We start from the raw sequence: 25,771 nt of genomic DNA, 5'->3' as shown, positions 1-25,771 counted from the left end.
CCAATTAATTTTTTGCATGCATGCTTTGTATGGTTGGTCAACTCGTTAAAAGCAAAGTAATTTTATACTTTGGCTAATATATTATAAGTCTATTATTTTGAAGTGTGAATTTTGAAATGCGGAATTACTTTTCAAGTTCTAATCCTAAAATTTATGGTGCAACTTAACATAATCGAATTGATGACTAACTCAAGTTAACTTAGCACTTGACGATCATTTGTTTTATTCAAGTTGGGTGCAAGTCAATTTTTGTCCTAATCGATTGTCCTTTAATTTGAATGAATAAAAATTTGTAAACTTAAATAAGTTGAATGCATTGTTCTAATCTCAAACTCCAGTTAGCTTAACCTAAATTAGTTTCCGATCAACATTTTCTTTTCCAAATCTGGTCTAATTATTCATAAAAACTCTTAAAATCACCCAAAATCATATTCATTTTAGTTGAAACCTTGTCGGATGCAAGTCTAATCAAATGATAATTTTATTTATTTATTTATTAAAAACAACACTTCAAAACACAAAAATAAAATTAATTTTCCTTGGTTTGATAAAAAAAAAAAAAAAGGTTGGTTGTTGATCCAACTCCCCAAATACACTATCTAGAGCATAAATGTCTTCAATTTTGTACAAATATGAATATAATGCATGTAAGTTAAATATGTCGAAACAATACATGAAATATATAGGAAATTATCATTTTCCATTACAGGATGTATTTGTGCCCATGTGCCTTGTCTTATTATTCTTTGGGGGTGTGATAAATCTTAGGTCTAGGAAATATGGTTGTGCAACAAACGTGGTTTCTTGTGGATTATTGCTATAACCGATGAATGGCTCTTGAATATTCCTTGATTCCAAAGGCTTTGCAAGCGGTTGTGAAGCTGGATTAACTGTTTTTGGCATGTGCTAACCAAAAGTGGATATATATAATTGTAAGTCCAATGTCCAATTCGAAATGAACTGTCCTACTTGTCCTAATGTCCTTATACTTTCCTAAACCAGTCTATTTGATTGAATCAGCATCTCTGAGAATTCTTTGGCAAATTAATCTAGTCTCTAGGCTGGTTAAGACCCCGAACCTTTGACTTTCACCGTGAAATCACAGTACCCACTTCATAATTGTTGTCCCCATTCAAGAACATAAGAGTAAAATCAAAGATAAAAATATCAATAATCCCATATATCGGTACTTCGATTTTATGGATATATCGGATATATCAGAGATATATCAACGGATATTTTGGAAAAAAAATATCAATAAGCCTAAAATTGATCAAAATTTATAAAAATATAAGAAAAACTTCATAAAAATGTAATTAGAATTTTAATAAATATTTTAAAATTCTTTTATTAAAGAATTTAATATATGTATAATATGATTTATCATATTTGATAATAATACCGTATGCATCGATAAAAATATGAATTTTATAAGTGTACATTTATTATTAAATTACATCAAATATTATGATATTTGATTAAAATATGTTTAATTTTAAAATATATATTAATATTAAAATTATTATCCATATAATTCAATTGTGTTAAATGATATAAAATAAATTATGATATATGTACAATTTTTTAATATTTAATTAATATATTAATGATATTAAAAACATTATAAAGAAAATTATAATGATAATTTTTATATTTTTCCATAATCAATTAAAAGAAATTTAATTATAAAATAATTATAATTAATTTGCTCTCTAAAATATTCTTCTAATATTTTCTTTATGTGACAACTTTGAATATATATCTTTAGTGCCTTTTATTTAACAAGAGGCAAGCTTGCCCCGATGGTAAGGTGGCTTGGAAAAAATTGGCGATTTATCGTCATATTGCTGATATATCACGAAATATCGTCGGTATTTAGAGATTTTCTCCGAAATTTCGTTAGAACGATATTTTTTCACCAAATATTATTTTCATAACCTTCAATACACGATATATCAACGATATATCGCCGATATATCTTGATATTTTCTTCCATGAGTAAAATAACCCTAATAAAGAAACACGAGATTTTAACCTGAATAATTTGATCAACCATACAAGACAATCATTCCACTAGATTAGGGATGCTTCTCAGTCCTCGTATATATACCCCTAAAGATAAGCTTTCTTACCACACAGGATCTCTCTTCTTCTTCCTAATATCTCTATTTACCACGTATGATTTTATAAACCCATATCCATTTTATAACATTTTACTCCTTATAACATCCAACATTACAATAAGATACTTTTCAATAATGATTACAAGTTAATTATCCTGCACTATAATTTTATCCCACTGTTGATGACCATTTTTTGGTGTGCTGTATACATTGTCTTTTCTCTATATAAACCGTATAGCTATAGCATTGTTCTTGAGCAAAGCTGTTACCCAAAACAAAGAAAACAAAGCAGCATAGAGCTATGGCGCCTAAGCATATGTTCCTCCTCTCTTGTCTTGTAATTCTAGCAGCCCTGCATGGAATCCATGCAGTTGAATTCGAAGTCATCAACAACGCAGAAAGCAGCGCTGGTGGCATCCGCTTCACAAATGAAATTGGTACCGAACGCAGCATGTTGGCGCTAAGCGTCTCCACCTATTTCATATGGGATCTCTTCCAGCAGAACACCGAACAAGACAGAAAGGACGTGCAGAAAGTGACGTTGATAATTGATAATATGGACGGAGTTGCCTATACTGCCAACGACGAGATTCACTTTAATGCCAACTATATCGGAAACTACGCCGGCGACCTGACGATGGAATTCACTGGGATCATTTACCATGAGATGACACACATTTGGCAGTGGAATGGTGATGGACAGGCGCCAAGAGGACTAACAGAGGGAATTGCAGATTTTGTAAGGTTATCGGCTGATTTTGCCCCCAGCCACTGGGTGCAACCCGGCGAGGGTGAGAGATGGGACCAGGGTTACGATGTGACTGCTCGGTTTTTGGACTACTGCAACTGTCTTAGCAGTGGTTTTGTTGCAGAACTCAACAAGAAGATGGGAAGTGACTACAGTGAAGACTTCTTTGTTGAGCTACTTGGGAAGACAGTTGATGAGCTCTGGAGTGACTATAAGGATATGTATGGAAAAAACTAGCCATTTTGTATGAATATGTTTTTGGGATTATTGCTTGAAGTTGTTCTTTGAATGGCAGATTGTGGATTCGGTTTTGCATGCATGTATGGTTACTGTAAGTTAAAAACAAGTACATTGGGAGATGGTGTTTGGTAAATTAGATCTTGAAGTGCTTTCATTATTTTGTTTTAATGTGTATATTATTATGCTAGTGTAGGCATCCAGAGAGATCATGAATTCTTTCTGCCATTATACTATGAAAAAAAGTTTTGATCGGGTTTGTTTGAAAACTAGTTTTTAAAAATTACTTTATAATATTTCGTAAAACAAAAATTTGTTTATTACCTGAAATATTTTTAATCTATTTTTAATATTCTTAAATATGCTTTAAAATAATTTTTATATTTAATTTTTTATTTTTAATCATTCTTCATATTTATATAATTATTTTTTAAAAAATAAGTTAAAAGTAATTAAAAATATTATCGGAGAATATTATATTTTTTATTTTTAAAAATAAAAATTAAAAAATAATATTTTCATTGTTAGACGTGTTTTCGTTTTCTTCTTTGAGGAATAAAAAGTTATTATAAAAACAATTTTCGATGCAAGACTTTAAGGTTTTTTATGGTAATTTTAAAAAATGTTTTTAATATTTTTAATATTTAAAATTTTTTATTATTCTAAAAATATTAAAAATACTTTTTATAATCATTTTCAAACGCACAATTTCGGCATTACCAGTCGCCTAGTCACGTGAAAATTGTGGCCTTGTCGGTAGTCATAACATCCGTCTCTTAACGTCTCCTTGCCTCCCATGGTGTGTAACAATCATGTTATTTGCATCATTTGGAGGCCCTTTTCAAAACATCAGCTTCTCTTCATATTTGATTGTCCATTCCCTCTTGCCACTAGTGTTACAACTTCTTGTACTGATGTTACAGAGTATTTGGTAGATTTAATATTTAATATTTAATTCATTAAAATAATTTTAAGTTAAATTATGTTTTATTAAATAATATCAAGTTAATTAAGTTCATTTATTTAATTGGTGTTTGTTTCTTAATTTATTGCTCAAAACTTTCTTTCTTTTTCTTTTTCTTTTCTTTTTTTTTTCAGATTTTGAATAATTTGTTTTTAACTTTTATTTAACTAATTACTTATAATTAAATATTTTTTATTGAACAGAAAATATAAAATTATTAAGTAATTTTAAATTATAATATCAAGTTAATGATTATTCAAAGTCATTTTTAACTTTAAGTTAATATGAAGTAACTTTACCAAATATACTTAATAATTTCAATTAAGTCACTAAGTCATTAAGTCGATAATTGATTTATCAAATACCCTTTTAGATTTCTTATTCATCATATTTCTTTCGGTAATACTGAAATGGTTTTATTGACTACAAGAATAAGATTTATTAGCAAATTTGAGCTAATGATAAGTTAGAGGTGTCTAATGAGTGGGCCCGAGCTAACATGACCCAATGTTTAACGGGCCTTTACGGGCCAACGTGCCAAGTTGGCATAACTCACTTAGAAATCGTGTCGTGTCGTGCTGACCAATATAAATAAAATAGGTGGTCATATGACCTATGAGCCTACTAGTCAATCGTGCCGACAAATCATTTTGATGGGCCATTACCACTCTATTAAGATTTTTAATTTAATTTTTCAAGTCATTTTGTCTTCATTTTTTTTTCATTATTAAATGAATTTTTTTTGTTACTTTAAATATCTCTAATAATTATACTTTTTATTTTTTATATTTTATCAAGTTTGTAATTATAAAATTTGTAGAAATGTTAGTTTTTTTTTGTTTTTAAAAATAGAAAAAAAATCATATTTGAATTTTTTTTTTATCAAAATAAAAATAAATTTAAAATATTGGAATATAAAAGAAAATGAAATATAAAAAATACAATTCATTTATTCAATAGTTCAACAAATTATATGAAAAAAAATGAAGAAAAAAAAAAGTGAAAATTGCATTACTATAGTTTGAGCATATTCCAACTAGGTTAACACCCGCCCAACTATTAATCATATGTATTACTAAATATTTAAAAATGAATAATATTTAATAGATTTAAAAGAAACCAACAACATATAATTATTATAGTGAAATGATTTCATGCTAAAGATGAACATCTATTAACCATAGGTTTTTTACTTATAGGATCATGTTAGGGAGGTTAGAGGAAGGGATGTTAGTTGGGGTGGGGTTCTCATCATCTTCAAAATGCTCAAATTTATAACATTTATCAATACCAAAGTTAAGGATTTTAATATCTAGGTAACATAAATCCGTTTTTAATTTTAGAAAAAAATAAATAAAGATAGGTAGAAGGAAGAGATCGATTAAATGAAAATATAGAATTAAAAAAATAAATAAAATAACTAAATATAAATATCTCAATCTTATGATAATGAATATTTGTGGAAAGTAGATAATTTATAGGTAATGAACACTTGTGGAGAGTAGATAACTTAAAGCCTTGAATTGAAGAACTTGTAGAGAATTTAAACTTAGAAAATTATAAATAAAAAAAAAAAGAAAAAAAGAAATTAGAGAGAATTGTAAACAATATAAAGAGAAAATAAAGAATTATGTCAAAAAGAATTAAAATGAGTATTTATAAAAAAATCATTTGTGAGTTATTTACTTATTTACCTCTAAAACTAATAATTATATAATTGTTAAGAGATATATTATAGATATTTGACATAAAAAATGCTAACAATGAGTGATTTACTTAATTATCTTTTAAACTAATTATTATATAGTTGTAAGAGGAGTAATATAGACATATGACATGAAAAAAAAATGAAAAAAAAAAAATATATATTTGAGTGGGCCAAGTAGGCCAGCATGACCCAAAGGGGTAGGTTGTGTCGAGACGACTCGCTACAATAATTAGGCCATGTTGACCAACCCGTCCTTTTGGCGCATTGGCCCATAGGCCAAAATTGGGTGGTCCAACCCATTGGACATCTCTATGATGAGTATACTCATCACTTAAAGCCCATTAAAAACTACATAGTATTTTTCTTTGTATGAATGTTCCATCATATAAAGAAAGTAGGAAAAAGACAAGATTTAATTTATCCCCTAAAGTTTTTAACTTCATATAATAAACTGTAATGAAATCTTGAACTCGACACATTAAAAGATCCGTGGATACTTAATCTATTGATGCTTAAAAATATCTCTTCAAATCTAACCATAGCTCCCTGTAATTCTTACATAAATCTCATTTCCCATTAGTTCCACGGAAAGGGCATTCTAATCCAAATAAACCATGTCAATTCATTGTTTCCATTATCGAAAAATTGAATCCATCATGGATAGTTTACACAAATCTCCATCCACGGAGCATGAATTTCTCTTTCTCACTAAGAGCATTAAGTATGATCTTACTCTAAACACTATAGTTTAATTTCTTCATTTAATGAAAAGCAAACCATAATAATCTCTCAGGTATCTGATGAATGAAGTTGATAACAATTCAAGGAATCAGGTTTTTCAATGGCTACTCCAAGCAATGGTGGGTCAACATAAGGCCTAGAAGGGGCATATGCCTCGCTCAACCTAAGGCATGGAAAGGTAAAAAAACCTTACATTGAGGCTCTGTGCATCAGTCGACTTGGATTTTGTCTCCCCAAAATAAATTATTTATATATTCTTTGTGCCCAGAAATTGAATCATGCTCATTCTTATAAATCTTCTAGAATTTTCTAGTTAAGAAGTTCATGTCAATTCATTCATCTAAACTATGAATTTTCTAATTTATGAGTCCATACCACAACATAAAGTTTGTATTGGAGGTACGTTCTTCTACAAGCTGAGTCAGTGATCACCTTCGAAGACACATTTTCCGTGGCACCTTTGTTTTTTCCACAAGCCAGATCAGTAATCACTTTAAGGCATAGAATCTTGATCTATTGGAGATTATCAATGATGATTTTGGAATTTTATATTTTCTCACTCGTCAAATCCAAACAAGTCGCTACCCATTTCCAATTGTCACATCCAGTGCACTAGCGTTATTAACCCACTCCACAATCTATTGATGTAGGTAGACCATGAAGCAATCCAGAATGGAGTCCTTGTCTCTCAGCATTAATCACCTATCAAACGTGAGAACCCACTCCATAATCAACCTTAACGTAGGTAGACCACGAAGCAACCCAGAATGGAGTCCTCGTCTCTGAGCATTAATCACCTATCAAACGTGAGAACCCACTCCACAATCAACATTAACGTAGGTAGACCATGAAGCACTTTATTCTAGAGTGTCTCTCCACGATCTACTCTAAACCCATAAGTTCTTCGATACTTAAAAAAACATGTATATAGAATTAAAAGGAGCTTTAGTGCATACGATTAAGAGGAGCTTTTGTGTTAGAAATGTTTTTTCTTATCCAATATAAGAAATTATAATCATCTTTCAAACAAACATAATATCCTCATTAGGTGTTATAAGACTTTGAAGCCAAACAAATAAATATCATCACAAAATATGTCTATATAATTAAAAGGAATTATAATATCAATAATTTTTTTCTTATTTAATATGGAATATCACAATCATCCCACATCCAAACAAAACATTTTTATTATATCCACAAGATTATGAAATATCATAATTATCTCACTTTTAGATATAAGATTTTTATTGTGTTCCACAAGGTTGTGGAGTCATATAGATGGAAACTCGGTCAACTATATAATGAGATTAAATAGATATGATAAGACATTCTTTATGAGATCAAATAAATTTCTACAAAGGGATCAAAGATTGGTTCCATGTCATTCATAATGAATGGTTCAAAGGCTTTCAGGGCTTTAAATTAAGGAATGCAATAACATTTTTATTTTAATCTATGCAAAAAAAAAAAAATTCTTTTTTATCACATGGTTTTGAGATCAAGTAAAAAAAAATAAAAATGGTCTCAATGGATGTCACAAGTAACGGATAATAGAGTTTGTCCTTGCTAACATAATTTCATACCATTTATTGTACTCGGGAGTTTTTAACTTTTCTTTTTAATTAGTAAAGGAAAAAAAATATTAAAAAGACTATCTTTTTTATATTTGGTTTATTGTTGAAAATATATTAAATTAATTTTAATTAATTAAAATTTTATATATTTTAAATCATTTAATTAATTTTAAATTCATTTTTATTTTGTTATGCTTTTTCTTTTATTATTCTCTTTATTTTTATTCTTTTTTTCACGATTTTTTCAAAAAAAAAAAAAAGAAATTTAATTAATTATATAATAGACTCAATATATTTTGTTATACTACATAAAAAAAAAAAAAAACTACATTAAATGGGTTATAGAAATCTCATTAAGTCTGACTAAGGATAAAATTGTAAATTCCGTAATTTTTAATTGTTTTTTATTTTACCAAAGACTGAAATTAAATTCAATACTTAATGGTGAGAAATATTTTCAATAGTAATGATTTTCAACCACCGTAATGCTTAAGACATCGAAGTCAAACACTACAGTACATTATTTTCCTTGCATATGAAAATCCAGATGAATAATTTGGAAGTTTGACTGTTCTTTTGCCTTGTGTCTTATACGAACGTGTGGCCAAAACAGCTGTGGAGCTTGGCCAACCGTATGGTTGAGAATTTCCACGGAAATTAACAATCCTAGTCTAGTGTAGAAACGAGAAACCTCAGCCTATCCCCGGCCGACAAGGCCACCGACAAGTGGCGGCCCCATATTTTTCTAGGGTTTAGACTGTGACAGGGTGTAAAAAAAAAAAAAAAAAGTTAAGAGACAAGTAGAGAAATTATGAATTATTATATTAGATAAAATAACCCTCACGGGGTTAGGCGATTTTTTTAGATTTTTATTTAATTAAAAAATCATATAATATCAAAATTATTCTTATTTTAATAAAAAATTAAATTATAATCGTACTGATAAAATAACTTTTGCTTGTTCTACCACGCCTAAAAACACAAAAATTTGAGTGAATTTACAAGGAAGAATCTATTCACCATTAAAATCACCAACACCACCTCATAATTATCCCCACCATACTCTTTGAACATTTCCATCAATGCCTTCAAAATCTGAACAAACACAAGCTAGAAATAAATTTGTGGTGCTGGCCAAACACTACGACCAAGACTCAAGGAGTCAACGTCAACATACAATTTTGTTCAGATCAGCGAAAGACAGTGGCGTTGATTTTCCGGGACATTGAATGGGTTTGGGTAAGAGTTTCGACTTGCGTATGGGGTGAGTTGAAGGGCGGCTACTTTTTTCTATATAAAAACCATATAGCTATAGCACATTCTTTGTGGAAAGCTTTCACCTGAAAAGGAAGAAAAGAAAGCAGCATAGAGCCATGGCTAGTAGGCACATTGTCCTTCTCTCTTGTTTTGTATTCCTAGCAGTCCAGCATGGAATCCAAGCAGTCGAGTATGAGGTCACCAACAATGCTGGAAGCAGCGCCGGTGGCGTCCGATTCACAAATGAAATCGGAATCCCGTACAGCAGGCAGACACTAGTATCTGCCACCGACTTCATATGGGGGGTCTTCCAACAGAACACTCCAGAAGAGAGAAAAACGGTTCAGAAAGTCAGTCTGATAATTGAAAACATGGACGGAGTAGCCTATGCTTCCAACAATGAGATTCATGTCAACGCCAACTACATCGGAAGCTACTCAGGCGATGTGAAGAGTGAATTCACTGGGGTGCTTTACCATGAGATGACACACATTTGGCAGTGGAATGGCAACGGACAGACTCCGGGGGGACTAATAGAAGGAATTGCCGATTATGTGAGGTTGAAGGCTAACTATGCCCCCAGCCACTGGGTGCAACCTGGGCAAGGGAACCGTTGGGACCAGGGCTATGATGTTACAGCTCGATTTCTGGACTACTGCAACAGCCTTAGAAATGGTTTTGTAGCAGAACTCAACAAGAAGATGAGAAGTGGGTACAGTGCAGACTTCTTCGTGGAGCTTCTGGGGAAGACAGTTGATCAGCTGTGGACTGACTATAAGGCTAAATATGGAAATTAACTAGCAGTCTGATTCGATCATTGTAGCTGATAAGAAATAAATAAAACCCTATGATTGTTCTCTATAAATGATGATCAATAAATAATTTTTCAATTCCAGAATAAAAGAGGAAACCATATTATTGTGATTAATTGCTCTGAATACCCTTCCCACCATCCTGTGTTTGTAAAGAGCTCATACCTTACATCAAAGAGATTTTTAGCATCTTCATTGGCACCCTCTATGGGAAACTAGCAATGCAACTGGGACATTGCAACTGATAGAATAAACAATATGTGATTAATTGCTCTAAAAAAAATTATATTACATATATCAATTTATGGGGCAGGCCAAATACTACTATCCAAATCAAGGTCAATACAGAATTTTGTGCTCGTCACAGAAAACGGTAGCCCTGATTTCCCGGGTTGAATGAGTTTGGGTCAGAAAATGACCATTTCTTTATATGGTGAGTACAAGGCCGGCTATCATTCCATACGAACCACACAGTTATAGCATATTTTCTGTGCAAAACTTTCACCTGAAAAGCAAGAAAAGAAAGCAGCATAGAGCCATGGCTAGTAGGCATATGGTCCTCCTCTCTTGTTTTGTATTCCTAGCAGCCCTGCATGGAATCCAAGCAGGCCATTATGCGGTCACCAACAATGCTGGGAGCAGCTCCGGCGGCGTCCGATTCACAAATGAAATCGGTGTCCCGTACAGCAGGCAGACACTAGTGTCTGCCACCGACTTCATATGGAGGGTCTTCCAACAGAACACTCCAGCAGAGAGAAAAACGGTTCAGAAAGTCAGTCTGATGATTGAAAGCATGGACGGAGTAGCCTATGCTTCCAACAACGAGATTCATGTCAGCGCAACTACATCTGAAGCTACTCAGGTGATGTGAAGAGGGAATTCACAGGGGTGCTTTACCACGAGATGACACACATTTGGCAGTGGAATGGCAACGGACAGGCTCCGGGAGGACTAGTAGAGGGAATAGCAGATTTTGTGAGGTTGAAGGCTAACTCTGCCCCCAGCCACTGGGTGCAACCTGGGCAAGGTGACCGTTGGGACCAGGGCTATGATGTGACAGCTCGGTTTCTGGACTACTGCAACAGCGTTAGAAACGGGTGTGTAAGTGGAAACAGATATTATTATGATTACCTGCTGAGAATAGTCTTCCTTCCATATTTTGGAATCATTTTTCCCACACATCGCCCACCATTGATGACTCTTCATATCCAAATTTGGTTGACTGGAAGGCTCCGGTAGAAAAACCAAAACAAGAACCTTCGGGAATGACAATGGGAGGAATTTTTCATCAACCATCCCATCGTGTCCTTCTAACTGAAATGGATTTGGAATTAAAATGAACAAGCAAGTGGTGGATTTGAATTTTTTTCTTTTTTTCTAATTTCGAGCTTGGACATGGTTCGTCTTGTCTTCCCCGTTATATATTAATTTTATTTTTTTATTTTTTATTTTTAATACATATAAAATAATAAACAATAATACTCAATAAAATAAGTTATAAACAATTAAATATTTTAATTATTTATAAAATATATTTATTTTTAATACAATTAAAAATTTTAAAAGTTCATATTTTTTTTAAAAAAGTTTAAAAAATATTAAAAAGTTAAACAAGACATGACAAAATGATATGAAAAATTTACATATCTACGCAACCTCGTTTAATTTTTTTTTTTATAAGATTTAGATGAAAATTATTTTGAGTAAGTTATCCTATTGTTATGCTTATTCAAGCATATGGATTAATAGCTATTACTAAATATAATGAAACCATTACTTGAGTAAGGTTGATTGTATTAAACGCCTAACAAACTCTTCTAGATTGAACTTAATTATTATTATTATTATTATGTCAATGGGAGCTTTAATGCAAATCTATTAATGTAAAAATACAAAGATAAAATGTAACACACAAAGACACAAGATTTTTTAATATTGTTTGGTCAACCATACCTACATCCATACATAAGAGACATCATTTGACTATATAGTAAAAAATATTATAGGATCAAATGATACACACAAAGGTACATGATTTTTTAAATATTATTTGACCAATCATATCTACGTTTACATATGAGAGAAATCATTTCACTATATTATAGGAAATACCGTAGAGAATCTTCTTCATTTTTCAGGAACTCTCCAGATAGATTACACCATATTTGACCGAAAGCATGATAAGATACAAATGTATTCCTCTCACAATTTCAGGCGTGATTTCTGGGAAGAAAATCTAAAATAGAAATCAAAGCTTCCTTTCAGGGATCGCCTTCCTCTTCTGATTTTGTGTTTGGAATAAGGGGTCTGTCAATTGTAGGTGCAATTTTTGTGTAAGGTTTCATTTGGCTCATTCAAAACAATCTATTGCACAGCATTGGCTAAATTTCAAGACCATAGTTATAAGGCAGCTTAGAAACAGTATTTGGAATGCCATCTTTTCTAAAATGTTGAACTTCCAATTCTATGGGACTGGCAATATAACACAGCTCCCAATTTTTCAATTATACAAAAGGGCTCGTTTGGGACAGTTTTTTCTTTTTATAGATATAAATGTAACGACCGTACTCGATTGTGTATCCCATGGAATTGGGGGCTAACATACAAACAACTCTATACAAATCCTTACACCGGGATCGAGAATCAACTTTAATACCATTTTGTAATGATCTGCATTCATTTACATATTGTTTACTCCGGGTTTAAAAGAACTCTCACAATTTTAAAATGTTTCTACAAGATTAAGAAAAACTCTATATATATATAAACACCAATGATAATGATCATGTAAACTGATTTCCACAACTTGGTACACATCCATTCTCCCACCTCCATGTACTTAAATTGAATTAACATATCTATGCATTCATATATCTAAGAACAAGTCGAACAAAAACCATATGGAATTCCCTCATTCAGAAAGTCACTGTTAACCTTCATTTTTCAACAATCTGAACCCGTTTATCACTTTTTAACACTGATTTTTCACGGAACTGATCTTGTTCATCCACAAACTTCAAATCATGTATCATCTAATTTGAAACCTGGAAATGTTTTGCCTTCCTGTCCTACATCTGTATCAGTCTATTGGACTTTCATCAGCTTTTAAGTTTTTGTATTCAACCTTACTCCATTTTTTAAGGGGAAAATTTTTTGAAAAGACAACTGGAGTTTGGCTAATTGCAAGGGCTGAGAATTTTCTTGCAAATTAATCTGAGAATCGTGGCCGGCTAATACCATGTATCATGTCTGTCACGATTAAATCACCAGACCCCACCTCATGATTCCTAGCTAATGATCCAACCATATAGTTTGAGCAAGTCATTTTCCATCTACAGTCCCTGCAAATTTCCATTCTCCCATTCTCAACTTGAGCACTAAGCACCTATCGAAGCTGAACAAACAGAAGACTTAAAAATTTATGAGGCCAAAGGCTACAGTCCATGGGTAATGCCCAAGAGAACCAACAGTAGCATTGATTCCTCGGGACATTGAGACCAAAATAAAGGAAGAAGCATATGTTGAATGCAAAGAGGGCCTTTCTCTGTATAAATCTATTGTGCTCTTTCCCTTAACCTAAAATAAAGGGGAGGGGGAGGGGAAAGCAGCATAAAGCTATGGCTTATAACCATATGTTCCTTCTCTCTTCCTTGGTAGTTTTAGCAGCCCTGCATGGAATCCATGCAGTTGAATATGTTGTCACCAACAATGCGGAAAACAGCACAGGTGGTGTCCAATTCAACAATGATATTGGTATTGAATACAGCAGGCAGACACTAGTATCTGTCACTGAGTTCATATGGAGGCTCTTCCAACAGAACACTCCTGCAGACAGAAAAGATGTGCAGAGAGTAACTCTGATGATTGAAAACACGGATGGAATCGCATATGCTGAAAACGATGAGATTCACGTCAATGCCAACTACATCAAAGAATACTCAGGTGATCTGAAGGGGGAGTTCACTGGAGTGCTTTACCATGAGATGACACACATTTGGCAGTGGAATGGTAATGGACAGACTCCTGGAGGACTAATAGAAGGAATCGCAGATTTTGTGAGGTTGAAGGCTAACTACGTCCCCAGCCACTGGGTGCAACCTGGGCAAGGTGACCGCTGGGACCAGGGCTATGATGTTACTGCTCGGTTTCTGGATTACTGCAACAGCCTTAGAAATGGGTTTGTAGCAGAACTCAACAAGAAGATGAGAAGTGGGTACAGTGCAGACTTCTTTGTGGAGCTTCTGAGGAACAACGTTGATCAGCTCTGGACCGACTATAAGGCCAAGTACGGAAACTAGCAATCCAACTGGGGACACTGCAGCTGATTGAACTAAATAATTACTATGTGATTAATTGCTCTGAATAAAATATTGTTTAATGATTGAGAAGCTTTCATAAAGTTCACCCATGTTTGGATTCTGTCTTAATGATTTTTGACTACCAGGCTCCATCAGATTACAACGTGAAAAGACCAGTCAAATGAAATGATCGAAGGACCTCGTCAAATAGATAAGGTTGATTGCATTGAAAATATGACAGACTGCCTAACCCTAGACTGAATCAATCTTGAAATCACTATATTGTTACTTGTGTTATATGCCCATTCTATTGATTAGTGCATATCCATTCACGAGATCAAGTTTCCAATCCACCAAGATCTCTAAGATATATAGCTTCCCAGGGATAAAATTTGCTGGCTTGGATTTTCAAAATCAAGCAGCCATCCCAAAATAGACCAGCAATCAAAACTTGTTTGGCAATGACCTTTTCCACATTCAAAATTCTATGAAAGAATTACAACTTCAAAATTCATACGGCATCCTGGCCCAAACACCAAATTCAAATCTAAAATTGAACCACAATTATGCGCATTTTGCTGCATTTTTCCCGGTAGATTACTCCATAGTTGATCCAAAGCATAACCGTTTATCTCTTTATGCCCTCTTCTACACAATTTCAGGCATGATTTCAGGGAGGAAAATCCAAAATACCAATCAAGCTTTCTGGAATTACCTGGGTATTGGGGGTATTGGGGGTTTCATCTTTTGCAGGAGTGAATACGTTCTCGTTTGGCTCATTCAAAACCAAAACAAGATTAAAACCATCCATTCTACTGCACGGCATTAAATTGACTTCTATGGGCTTCCTTTTCTTGTTCCAATAGATATTTTCCCCATTGCATAAACTTCGGAGCTATTTAGCTTTTCCCTCCTTTAGTTGCAAATCTGAAAGCTGATCCTCCGTGGGAGACTTTTATTCTTCCACAAACTTCCAAGTCATTTGTTACCCATTCCTGCCCTGCATTGCCAATCAGTCTGCTGAATTTCATCAGCGTAAGAACGTCCAACCTTACCTAACATTTGCACAAGAAGATTTGGAGTTTGGCTAATTGCCGGGTCCTACCCTGCACAGCCCTGCACAGAAACCTCAACTTTCAGAAGTTTGTCCTCTCACCATTAAATAACAAGACCCGCCCCCTCTTTCCCACCTGATTCCTTAACCGTATAGTCTAAACAAAGTCTGATGTTTGTTTTTTTGGCTTTTTGCTTAAAGCAATTTGTTTTTTAATTTAAGTTATTGATTTTTCTACTTTTTCATGATTTATTATAAACTTTTTACTAAATAGAAAAAATCAAAATATGTAGCTTTTTCTAAATAAAAAAAATAACATATTGATTTTTTTTACCTTTTAATACTTAATAAAAATAAAATACTATAAAAACAAACAACCTAATATTTAACACTATTAAGCATTAAGGTTCTATTTATAATTAAGTAAAAAAAAACAAACACCACCTCTTCTATTTTCACCTAATTTTATGTGTTGAATGCAAGTAAGGTCTTTCTCTATATAAACCATTTACCCCTATTATATTGGTTGGCATAGAGCCATGGCTTATAACCATATGATCCTTCTCTCTTTGCTAGTAGTTCTAGCAACTCTTCATGGAAACCATGCAGAATATGTTGTCACCAACAATGCTGGAAACAGCGCTGGTGGCATCTGATTCATAAATGAAATCGGAGTTGAATACAGCAGGGAGACACTAATGAAAAGGTGAATCTCAATAGTGGAATGCACCTAGAGGGGCGTGAATAGATGTTTTGACCAATTAAAAAAAAAATCTCAACTCAAATTTGCAAACCTTGAAACTTTTTGAATATTTTTCTTCTCTTCACACATTCTCAAAAACACAAATTATAAATCACATGCATATATGAATGCAACAACACTCCCCAACAATATTAAAATGCAATTCACATGCACGTGATCCAACACTCCCAAACTCAAATCAACTTAAACTAAATTCAGATAAATACAATATCAATATACCTCAAAATGTCAATGATCAACAATCAGAAACAGCTTCAAAGATTATTCATAGTCATTTCTCTTCATCAATCAATCAAGTAGTAGACAATCAAAATTCTAACAAATTGTTGAAACTGAACAAATTGACACTAAGAAGAAAAAGAGAGACAATGTGACATCATAAATTTATGTGGAAAATCTCCGAAAAGATCAAAAACCACAAGCTTACCACCAATTGAAAAACTCCACTGAAGAATAAAACTGAGTACAAGGTTTTACCTAGTTCAAGCCAACCAATCCTTCTCGGACCACTTGACTAGTACCTTCACTTTCAGCTTCTCACCTTCATCTTCCAGAGCACACTTGGAGTCTGCACCAAGCTCAATCTCGGCCTCTTCTTGAATCATCACAAGAAGAAAATGGATTTTTGCACAAAACCAAGAGAATGAGAGATGAATGTTTCAAAAATCAACCCATGTTCATTTTCAGAAAATCCATTTTAAGAAAAATTTCTTGGAAAACTTGGATGGGATTTTCTTAGAACAAGCAACCTCAAAGAGAAAAGGGAATGAGGAGAACAAGAATGGTTGTTGCAGTCTCTCATTCCAGAAATGGGAGAAAGTTTGATTTTAAATGAGAATGAAGCCCTTAATCCAAGGGCTGGAAATTGATCTTAGAATCAGGTTAGTTGGATCGATCTGCCCCTGCACCTAGATCGATCCAAAAATAGGGGAATAAAAGTCTTACACCAAAAACTATTTCTCCCAGATTTCTTAACTCATTTAAAGATGAAAAATAAGGTTGATTCACATTCAATCACCACACACTCGGCTACATACCCCAGCCTCTTAACAAAGTCTTAGTCTTCAAAGTCAAGTAGTCTAAAGAGGGATTGTTAAACCGAGTTAGGGGACACTTAGGAATTTTGTCCACAATTGCCAACCTAGCTAAACACTCACAACTAACATCCGCCACTGATTTCATATGGAGGATCTTCCAACAAAACACCGAAGCAGATAGGAAGGACGTGCAGAAGGTGACTTTGATCATTGAGAACGGAAATGGCATCGCCTTTACTTCCCTCAATAACAATGAGATTCACGTCAATGCCAATTACTTTGGAAGCTACTCAGGAGACGCGAAGAGGGAATTCAGAGGAGTCATTTACCATGAGATGGCACATATATGGCAGTGGTATGGAAATAATGATACGGGGGGGTAGGGGGAATTGCAGATTTTGTGAGGCTGAGGGCTGACTTGGCCCCAAGCCACTGGGTGCAACGGGGCAAGGTGATCGCTGGGACCAGGGCTATGATGTGACAGCCGGGTTTCTGGACTACTGCAACAGTCTTAGAAATGGGTTTGTAGCAGAACTCAACAAGAAGATGAGAAGAGGGTACAGTGCAGACTTCTTTGTGGAGTTTCTGGGGAAGACGGTTGATCAGCTCTGGAGTGACTACAAGGCTCAGTATGGAAACTAAACATGTAATTGGAGCAGATATCGCAACTGATACAGATGTATCCATAATAATTTCAAGGAGGATCCATATATCATTATTATTGTTGCTATTAGTTGCTGCATTTTTCTTTATTAACTTGTGTCAAATGTTCAAAGCAGTCCTAGCCAAAGGAACGGAAGCCTGTTTTACATCCATTTCAACGCAAAGTTATCTATTCAAGAAAAACCCAAACACCACATACAGATGGAGAATTTTGTGGATTTCTTGAAGGATTACCTCATAGTTGACCCAATGCCCCACAGCTTATTGATCTTACCTCCTTTACTGATGAGAAGAAAATCCGAAATACCAACCAAACTTTCTTTATGTATATTACGGATGAGGGCGATGTCTTTTCCTGGAGCAAATGTTGGATACTGTTGTCACTGTGGCTCATTCAAAACCAAAATCACCATTCACAAGAGCCAAGCCAATCAACTGCACAGCATTTGGTAAATTTCAATACTATAGTAGAGGTAGCAGAATTCTCTTTTTCTGCGGAATTCTAATTCCATAATCGTACTCTTGTTTCTATCCATTTCCAATAGTTTCGTCTATTGAACTAGCAAGTAGCATCACCTTTGCCAGTACCCTGTTCATATTAAAACTCAAGAAATACTTTTCCGGCTTAGCAAACAGTTTCATTAGCATACCCAGCAGAGACATTGGAAACTGATATCTAAGCTAAAACAGCAAAACGCAACCTTTCAGATCATATAATTTCTGAGAGGTCATGTCATGTTGTATCACAACTTGGTATTGCAGAATTTAATTTCCAGATCCCTGGAGGACTCATTGAAGGCATTATAGATTTTGGGAGAATGAAGGCAGGGTATGCACCATCTCACTGGGTGCAACCTGGCCAAGGTGACCAGCGGGACCAAGGTTATGTTGCGACTACTAATGGGTTTGTATCAGAACTGAGAAAAGAGATGAGAAAGATCACTGATCAGCTCTGGAGTGAGTGCAAAGCTAAGTATAATAATAATAATGCCTAGAAACATGCCTGCAAACACAAATGATATGATGAGTTGGGTTGTGTTTTTCTGAATCAGTATTTGAATAGACTAGCAAATTTCAATATAAAAAATGAAATCCTTCCGTGCATCTCCTTTTCTCTGATTCATTTACAAGATTGTCACAGGGATGGAGCTCTAAACTAATCAAAACATACTGAAACACATTACACAAAACAAACCTGAACCAAACAGCAACACCACCACCACCACCACACCTCCTCCCCTTCTCCTCGCCTAACAAGTGACAAACAACCACTACCCAACTAAACCAAACGATGCCCCGAAAACAACCAACCCAAACCAAACCCCAGACACAACCACAAACTCACTCCCATTCCCCCATATTGTCAAATTCTTCCTCATTTCATCTCACCATACAGCAGTTGAATGGAGATACATCCTGGGGTACAAACATCCAACAAGCATGTAAAAGATCAGATGGTCATAATCATCTGGTGTAAGCTTATCAAGAAAATTTTTGGTGAGTATGATTATTTTTTCTAATATGCATCATGTAGGAGCCTAACTAAGACGATGAACTCTTTTGCCTAAAGCCAAGGCTTGTAAAAAGTGTGCCTTTCATGCCTCAACTCATGAGGCATATGTCATGGGTCAGGATATCCTTTAAAAATCTCTCTCTCTTTCTCTCTGTATATATATATATATATAATAAGCACAAACAAATTTTAAGCTAATATTGCTGGTTCAAACAGGACAAGCATACAGAAATTCTAAGCTAATATTGTTGCTGGTATAAAATATACAAATCTAGATTTCCTCCACCATTCAATTGCAGTTCCCTTCACATGACTTTAACATGATCTACTTCAGGAATATTTAAAGTTCATGACCAACCATTGTGGCTAATGCCATGCCCATCAGTCACAAAACTGACATCAATAAATTAACTAGATCAAAGTCTTATGTAGTGCTTCCAGTAGATTAGCTTCGATCTGAATGTTTGAAGACCTTGGAAAACCAATATGGCAACCACCCACTGGATAGATTAGTTTCAATAAAGATGAAGAAGTAACAGGCAATATCTAAAGGAATTCATATTGTTCACACAAAAAATGTAATATGGGTTCAATGATATAGGCTTCAAAGCCAATCAAGATAGGGTCTTTTCAGTGTTTAATTAGTATCAATATAAGCAAGACTAGCCCTTGAGGCCAAGTGGCAAGGATTTGTGTGGAGATATGTTATGTTCAAGGTTGGAGTCTCAATGGGGGCAACCAAAAGGAAAAAGGAAAAGAAAAAGTTTCCTGTTAAATATATATATGAGCAAGAGTTTGTCTTGGATTGGTGGGTAGGGACACAGTTGGAAAGGAAAGGAATTGATTATCAGGTAAATCCAAGGCCAAACAATATGTCCTAGTATTCAATCCCTGTCTCTTAAACTCCAATCACCATTCAATGAATCAAATTACTGTAATGGATGGGAAAGATACTCTGTCAGGAGAAACTAGGACATACAGGTCCATTTTTTGTTCAAACTTCATATGACTTTTTGATGCATGGAGTCTTACCTATGAAATGAAAAAGTGGGTTTAGAAGCTTTTGGGTTCAAACTCATTGCAGGGAAACATATAAATGATATGAACAAAGGGCTTAAAAGCATATCCCTCTGGGGTTAGAATGTTTGGTTCCCCCCCCCCCCTCCCCCAACCACCAAGATTAAATACTCTGTTCAGAAATTGCTAGACTTCATGGAAAATAGCCAAGTCAATTGTGAATTATAGTAAATAATATGGTGCATAAGAGGTTAGTTTTAATCACACATGAAGAAAACATCGATGAAGTAAATAGTAAAGCTGATCAGATGTAGAAAACATTGGTACAATTTTTAAAATATATAAAACTGTGGATTGATGATTTCATCAGGAGCTTATGAGAATCATTTGTAGCAAACAACAGAAGCAAATACAACAAGAAGTGCAATTCATATCATTGGTATAAACCAGATATAATATCATGATTGCTCTAAATGGCAATTTGGGATCCAAATCCCATCAGAACACCCACCCCAACTAACTCTGTGTGCCCTAACCAAACATTCAACTTTACCTAATACTTTTCTCATGATTGTTCTTGCTGAATGGCTGAAACAACTTCAGTGATAGCCTGAAATTTTCTCCTTTCCTTCAAAAGCATCTTTGCAAATACAAGTGCCTGTCTCTCACAGTTAGCTCGCTTGCTAGCATCAACAATTGATTCAAAATCCTCAATGTGTGCTACACCAACAATTCTCCTGTGAATCCAAAGATAGAGAAGTCTTAAAAAAAATTAATTGTATGAAGTCTATGACAAGAATGCAAGAAACAGGGTTTCATGATACCACTTATATAAATCGATGGTTCAAGTACTTGAATTGGTATAATTATATATTTAAACCAATATCTCCATTCGACATTCAAAGGTCTAAGGATCATTTAAAATGCCTAAAACTAAAAAATAAAAATAAAAATAAATAGTATGATGTACAAATCCAAAATTTTAAAAAATAAAATAAAAATGCCATAAAATGTTGCAAAAAAATCTTAAGAATATATCTACATTCGTACTGCTATAAAATGTTCTTCAAGATGCAAGGAAATAAAAAAGAATCATCAATAGTAGAAGAAAGCAATGATACAAAAAATATAATTAACAAACTGAATCACAACCTAACCTTATCATTTTGGCAGCACCAAATCCGAGGGTGTCATGCAACAAATCTTGCAAGTATTTCTTTTGTGTAAGAAGCTGAAGTTCAGGGTTATTATAAATTTCTGGAAGATACGCCTCACCAGAGCCATTCTTGTGTTCATTCCACAATGCAGTAAATTTTTTGTGGAAAAGATTCCAAGTCTGTTCTATTGTCTTCAAAATCCATTTTTTATATGTCTGCAAAAGAAAAGGCTTGAGGATCATTACCCAACAATGACATTTTTAATTCTTCAAGAATTGAGGAAAAGAAAGTACTTAATGTCTATGATGAGTTATGGCTCAGCATCAAGTCAGGGATTCTACGTGGTGCCTAGAATTTATACAATACAGTTCTAAGGGCAGGAAACAGTGGTAAATGTCAGAAAACCAATGCAAAATGGACAAACAAAAAGTTAACATACGGTCAAATACAAAACATAATTAATAATGTAAATTAAATAAAGGAATTGAAGATAAACATCACACCAGAAAGAACAAAATAAAAAATATTTCAAAACTAATGTATTGAATTCTCTGTTTTGTTAAACAAAAATTATATGTAAAGAACTCCTCTTCATAAGGTTAAAAAGGTTTATCCTAAAGGATAAGTGGAACCATGTCAAATCATTCTCAAAACTGTATCCATTGAATATAGGATTTGAGCTCATATAATCATTTACTACATCCTCCAAACCACATTCATTCAAGCCTTTTCTGGGTCTACAAGAAGAGTTAAAATTTCTGGATCCAAACTTCAACTTCAAGGCCACGTAGATATAAGGAAGAAGGACCTCATGTTGCATGTCTTTAACAAGAAACCATAAGGTATAAGAGGAAATGCAAAGGAAAGCCACAATTGGATGAATTGAAAAGGCCATTAAGGATTATGACAAAATTCAAAGGAAAAAGGAAACAAGAAAATTAACACTAGACTATGGACAGCTAAATATTTTAGAACTTTGGGGAAAACTGGAAAAACCATAGAAATGAAGTTGAGAACACAGACATACTTTTCTATCATTCACTTGATCAGCATGCCCATCTTGTGCAAAGTATGCCAAAATCAAGTTTCCTAAAAAAGCGCCTATATCAAACCCCATCGGTCCATAAAAGCCAAATTCTGGATCTATAACTTGAGTCGAATCAGGGGTAACCATAACTGAACCAGTATGAAGATCTCCATGTACTAGGGCTTGCGATCTCTCACCGAACCTGCAAAATAGATTCTAACTAGGCTTAGAAAGGATTTCAACCTGTTTATTTCAGAATTAAACTGCTATTAATAGAAACATTTTATATTACTGCAAGAAATGAGGTACTGATATGGAAACAGTACATAGATTTCAACTCAGCAACTTCAAGCTTCAAAATGTTATCCTCTCGAACTGCCTCGGCATCACGGTCAAGATAAGGGGAAGTCCACCAATTATACTGAGATACTTTGTATGGATCAGAGAAAACGACTTGCCCAGTGTGCCGACATAACTCCACATTTCCACAAAATTCAGCAACTGCATAAAGCACAATTTGAACATGATTCAAGCTTGTCAATAGAATAACTTCATCAGAAGCAAACTGCAATTTTCTCGTACATTCTACCAGTAATTACTCCTGGGACGACATATTTGAGGAGAAGACAAAGTTCTTGGCTTGTGGCAGAAATATTTAACTACTATAAATTAATAGCACGGGCAGTTTGTGTATTACAGCTACTATAATTTATACATTTTGCCACCTATGTTTCAATTCAAAGAATAATAAAAAATAAAAAATAAATAAAAAATCAGAAGACTAGAACGTTCATGAAACATAATAAATAATATCAAAAAGCATTTACCTGCACGTTTGTGCTCTGTTGTGTCATGGTACAGAAGAGATGTGAAGAAAAGAGTCCTCGCCATGAACTCCGACATGTGTTCAGCAAGCAACGGGTACTCAATTCCAGCAATCAGGCCCTTTCTAAGAATTATATGCGGAGGCTCCAAGTACCTCATACCGATTACGGCCATTTCCCTATCAAAATGATAAACCTCCGGCACATGATCGGAGCACCAGCGACGCTGCTCCCTCAAAGCCGTCGCTTCAAAATACGCCCGGTCCTTCGTCATCGGCCACGATTCCCCTATACTACGTATGTACGGCAACGCCTGTACTCTCAACACAACCACATCTTACAACAGTTCTAGCATACTAGCATTTATTTTTTCTGTTATAACAGCTATATTTGTATAGAATATTCTAGATATGGCTTGTTAGAATAAGTGCTGAGCTGTACAGCCTCGTTTGGGAATGTTAGGCAGAGCACTAAACAGAGCACTCTGCTCTATCTATATATTCCGTTCCCTCCTTGTAATAAACAGTCACTTCGACCTAACCTTCACAAATACTTCAAATTCTTCCAAGGTGAAGCCATTTTTTGTTCAGTAAGATTCCAAAGTTGTGAGGTTCCCTAATGAATACAAATTTGTACCTGTTTGATGACGAAGGAGCCGGCGGAAGAGATAACGACGTAGACGAAGTTGAGATTGCCGTCGCCCACTTCTTTGATCTGCAATCCATGGAGCTGGTTTGCAAGCTTGGAGGAGAGAGCAGGCGTGGCCTTTATGTACTCCACGAGAGACTTGTCGTCAAGGGGCCGGAATCCAGATGACGTCATCGTTGCGACGGAAATACTCGAGTTGATTTGCCTTAAATCTCTTCAACAATCCAAAGTTTAACCTTTGAGTGCTTTTAGGAATGATAGGAGTAAGTTAAGGATATTTTTTGAATGAAAGCATGTAGCCTTAAAATATATTTAGGTATAAGGTATATATATGTATATAAGCCCAAAAGTCTAGAAAGTTAGAATCAAAATTTTCTTAGAAAATAAAATTTTAACTTTCTAAAAATTAATTAATACATTTTATATAAATTCTATGTTACAACTACATTTCTTTCGTAAGATTTATTAACTAAATAAACTGGTTTTTTATTTGCTTTACTTCCTATGCGGGACAATAATTAGAAATCTTTTTAAATCGAAAAAAATTAAGGAAATAAAGTGGCTAGTATAAATATAATGAAAAGATAAGGATAGATATCAATGCCCACGAAGACTTGAGACTTAAAGGGGAGGAAGACTTGGACTAGAGGGTGAAGACTTAGACTTGAAAGCAAGACTTATTTGTTTGCCTAAATCAGAGACAGCAACGTTCCAGGATATATCCAGATCGACTTGAGAGAGTTAAGCAGGCAGGGGCAAACACACAAGGGCGGCTCCATTCATCATTCCCTCCCTTATTCATCTCTTTGTTTTTTGTCACTCTCTTTGGATGAGCTTCATCTCAATTAGGAAATTAACTAACACTATGGATATGAACTAAGGGTTGCCTGGGTAATTAAGATGCTGATTTTTTACTAATCTAAAATCAAAGAAAGAGGCCCCAACTTGGGGTTTGTTTGGCTGATTAAATGACTTGGTAGTTGGTAGGTGTCGCCCCCAAAAGCCTCAAAAGGCTGCGTTCAAAACAGAACCCTAATTCTCTAATTTAATTCATCATCTAGAAGCCATGAATGAATACATACAAGCACGTGCTACTACTACCATGCACGTCCTTCGCTCTACAAGAAAATGAATATCCCAAAATTGCACACTTTACAGCTATTTTAGGAATATTAATAATAACACGTGGAGCAGGCACCCCAGCTGACGTATGTTTTGCCACTTGTGACATACCTGTATGCCTTTTACAGTGATATTACGCAGCATTTCGAAGTGTCATGAAGGCAAAGTTTCAAGGTAAATACTTTAATCCAACTGTCATCATCTTCAAATTGTAATTTTCCTGCCACGTAAAAAAAGGATTTTAATTTCGTCTATTGAACTGGCATCACCTTTGTCAGTACCCTGTTCATATTAAGACCCAAGAAATACTCTTCCGGCTAAGCAAACAGTTTTTATTAGCATACCCAACATACACATTTCAGATCATACAGGCTATGTTTGGTTCTCAGAAAATTTGAGAGAAAATACAAAAAAAAAAAAATACAAAAGAAAAATAGAAGGAAAGAAAAAGTGAAGAAAAATAAAAAATGGATTAAAAGTT

General features: G+C 34.3%; 4 protein-coding genes and 2 pseudogenes across 5 annotated transcripts; 5 read left to right on the top strand and 1 right to left on the bottom strand.

Moving 5' to 3' along the window:
• The first annotated feature begins 2,424 nt into the window (after positions 1-2,424).
• Positions 2,425-3,158, top strand: LOC117910050. The gene has a single exon (XM_034824109.1). The coding sequence runs from the start codon at positions 2,425-2,427 to the stop codon at positions 3,106-3,108; it is 684 nt and encodes a 227-aa protein (XP_034680000.1). The 3' UTR covers positions 3,109-3,158.
• Positions 3,159-9,412: 6,254 nt separating this feature from the next.
• Positions 9,413-10,283, top strand: LOC117908507. The gene has a single exon (XM_034822139.1). It carries the CDS (start codon positions 9,472-9,474, stop codon positions 10,150-10,152), a length of 681 nt encoding a protein of 226 aa, XP_034678030.1. The 5' UTR covers positions 9,413-9,471; the 3' UTR covers positions 10,153-10,283.
• Positions 10,284-10,610: 327 nt separating this feature from the next.
• LOC117908501 lies at positions 10,611-11,607 on the top strand (annotated as a pseudogene).
• Positions 11,608-13,720: 2,113 nt separating this feature from the next.
• LOC117908517 lies at positions 13,721-14,566 on the top strand. The gene has a single exon (XM_034822150.1). The coding sequence runs from the start codon at positions 13,785-13,787 to the stop codon at positions 14,463-14,465; it is 681 nt and encodes a 226-aa protein (XP_034678041.1). The 5' UTR covers positions 13,721-13,784; the 3' UTR covers positions 14,466-14,566.
• Positions 14,567-15,990: 1,424 nt separating this feature from the next.
• Positions 15,991-17,969, top strand: LOC117908527 (annotated as a pseudogene).
• A 1,051-nt stretch (positions 17,970-19,020) lies between these two features.
• On the bottom strand, positions 19,021-24,447 carry LOC117908492 (methylthioribose kinase-like). Of its 2 annotated transcripts, XM_034822116.1 has the most exons (7): positions 24,157-24,447; positions 23,524-23,833; positions 23,023-23,197; positions 22,697-22,898; positions 21,670-21,884; positions 21,066-21,249; positions 19,021-19,398 (listed from the first exon to the last, which is right to left on the bottom strand). In XM_034822116.1, the coding sequence occupies exons 1-6, from the start codon at positions 24,340-24,342 to the stop codon at positions 21,078-21,080; spliced, it is 1,260 nt and encodes a 419-aa protein (XP_034678007.1). In that variant the 5' UTR covers positions 24,343-24,447; the 3' UTR covers positions 19,021-19,398; positions 21,066-21,077. The 2 variants fall into 2 exon arrangements, with proteins under 2 accessions (XP_034678007.1, XP_034677996.1); XM_034822105.1 differs by lacking the exon at positions 19,021-19,398 and having other exon boundaries at positions 20,824-21,249; positions 24,157-24,446.
• Between the last annotated feature and the right edge of the window lie 1,324 nt (positions 24,448-25,771).

The sequence above is a fragment of the Vitis riparia genome, chromosome 3, assembly GCF_004353265.1.
Source record: "Vitis riparia cultivar Riparia Gloire de Montpellier isolate 1030 chromosome 3, EGFV_Vit.rip_1.0, whole genome shotgun sequence".
Classification (NCBI taxonomy): Eukaryota; Viridiplantae; Streptophyta; class Magnoliopsida; order Vitales; family Vitaceae; genus Vitis; species Vitis riparia.
Note: the sequence above shows the minus strand (reverse complement) of the source record. Positions and strands in the feature narration are given on the sequence as shown.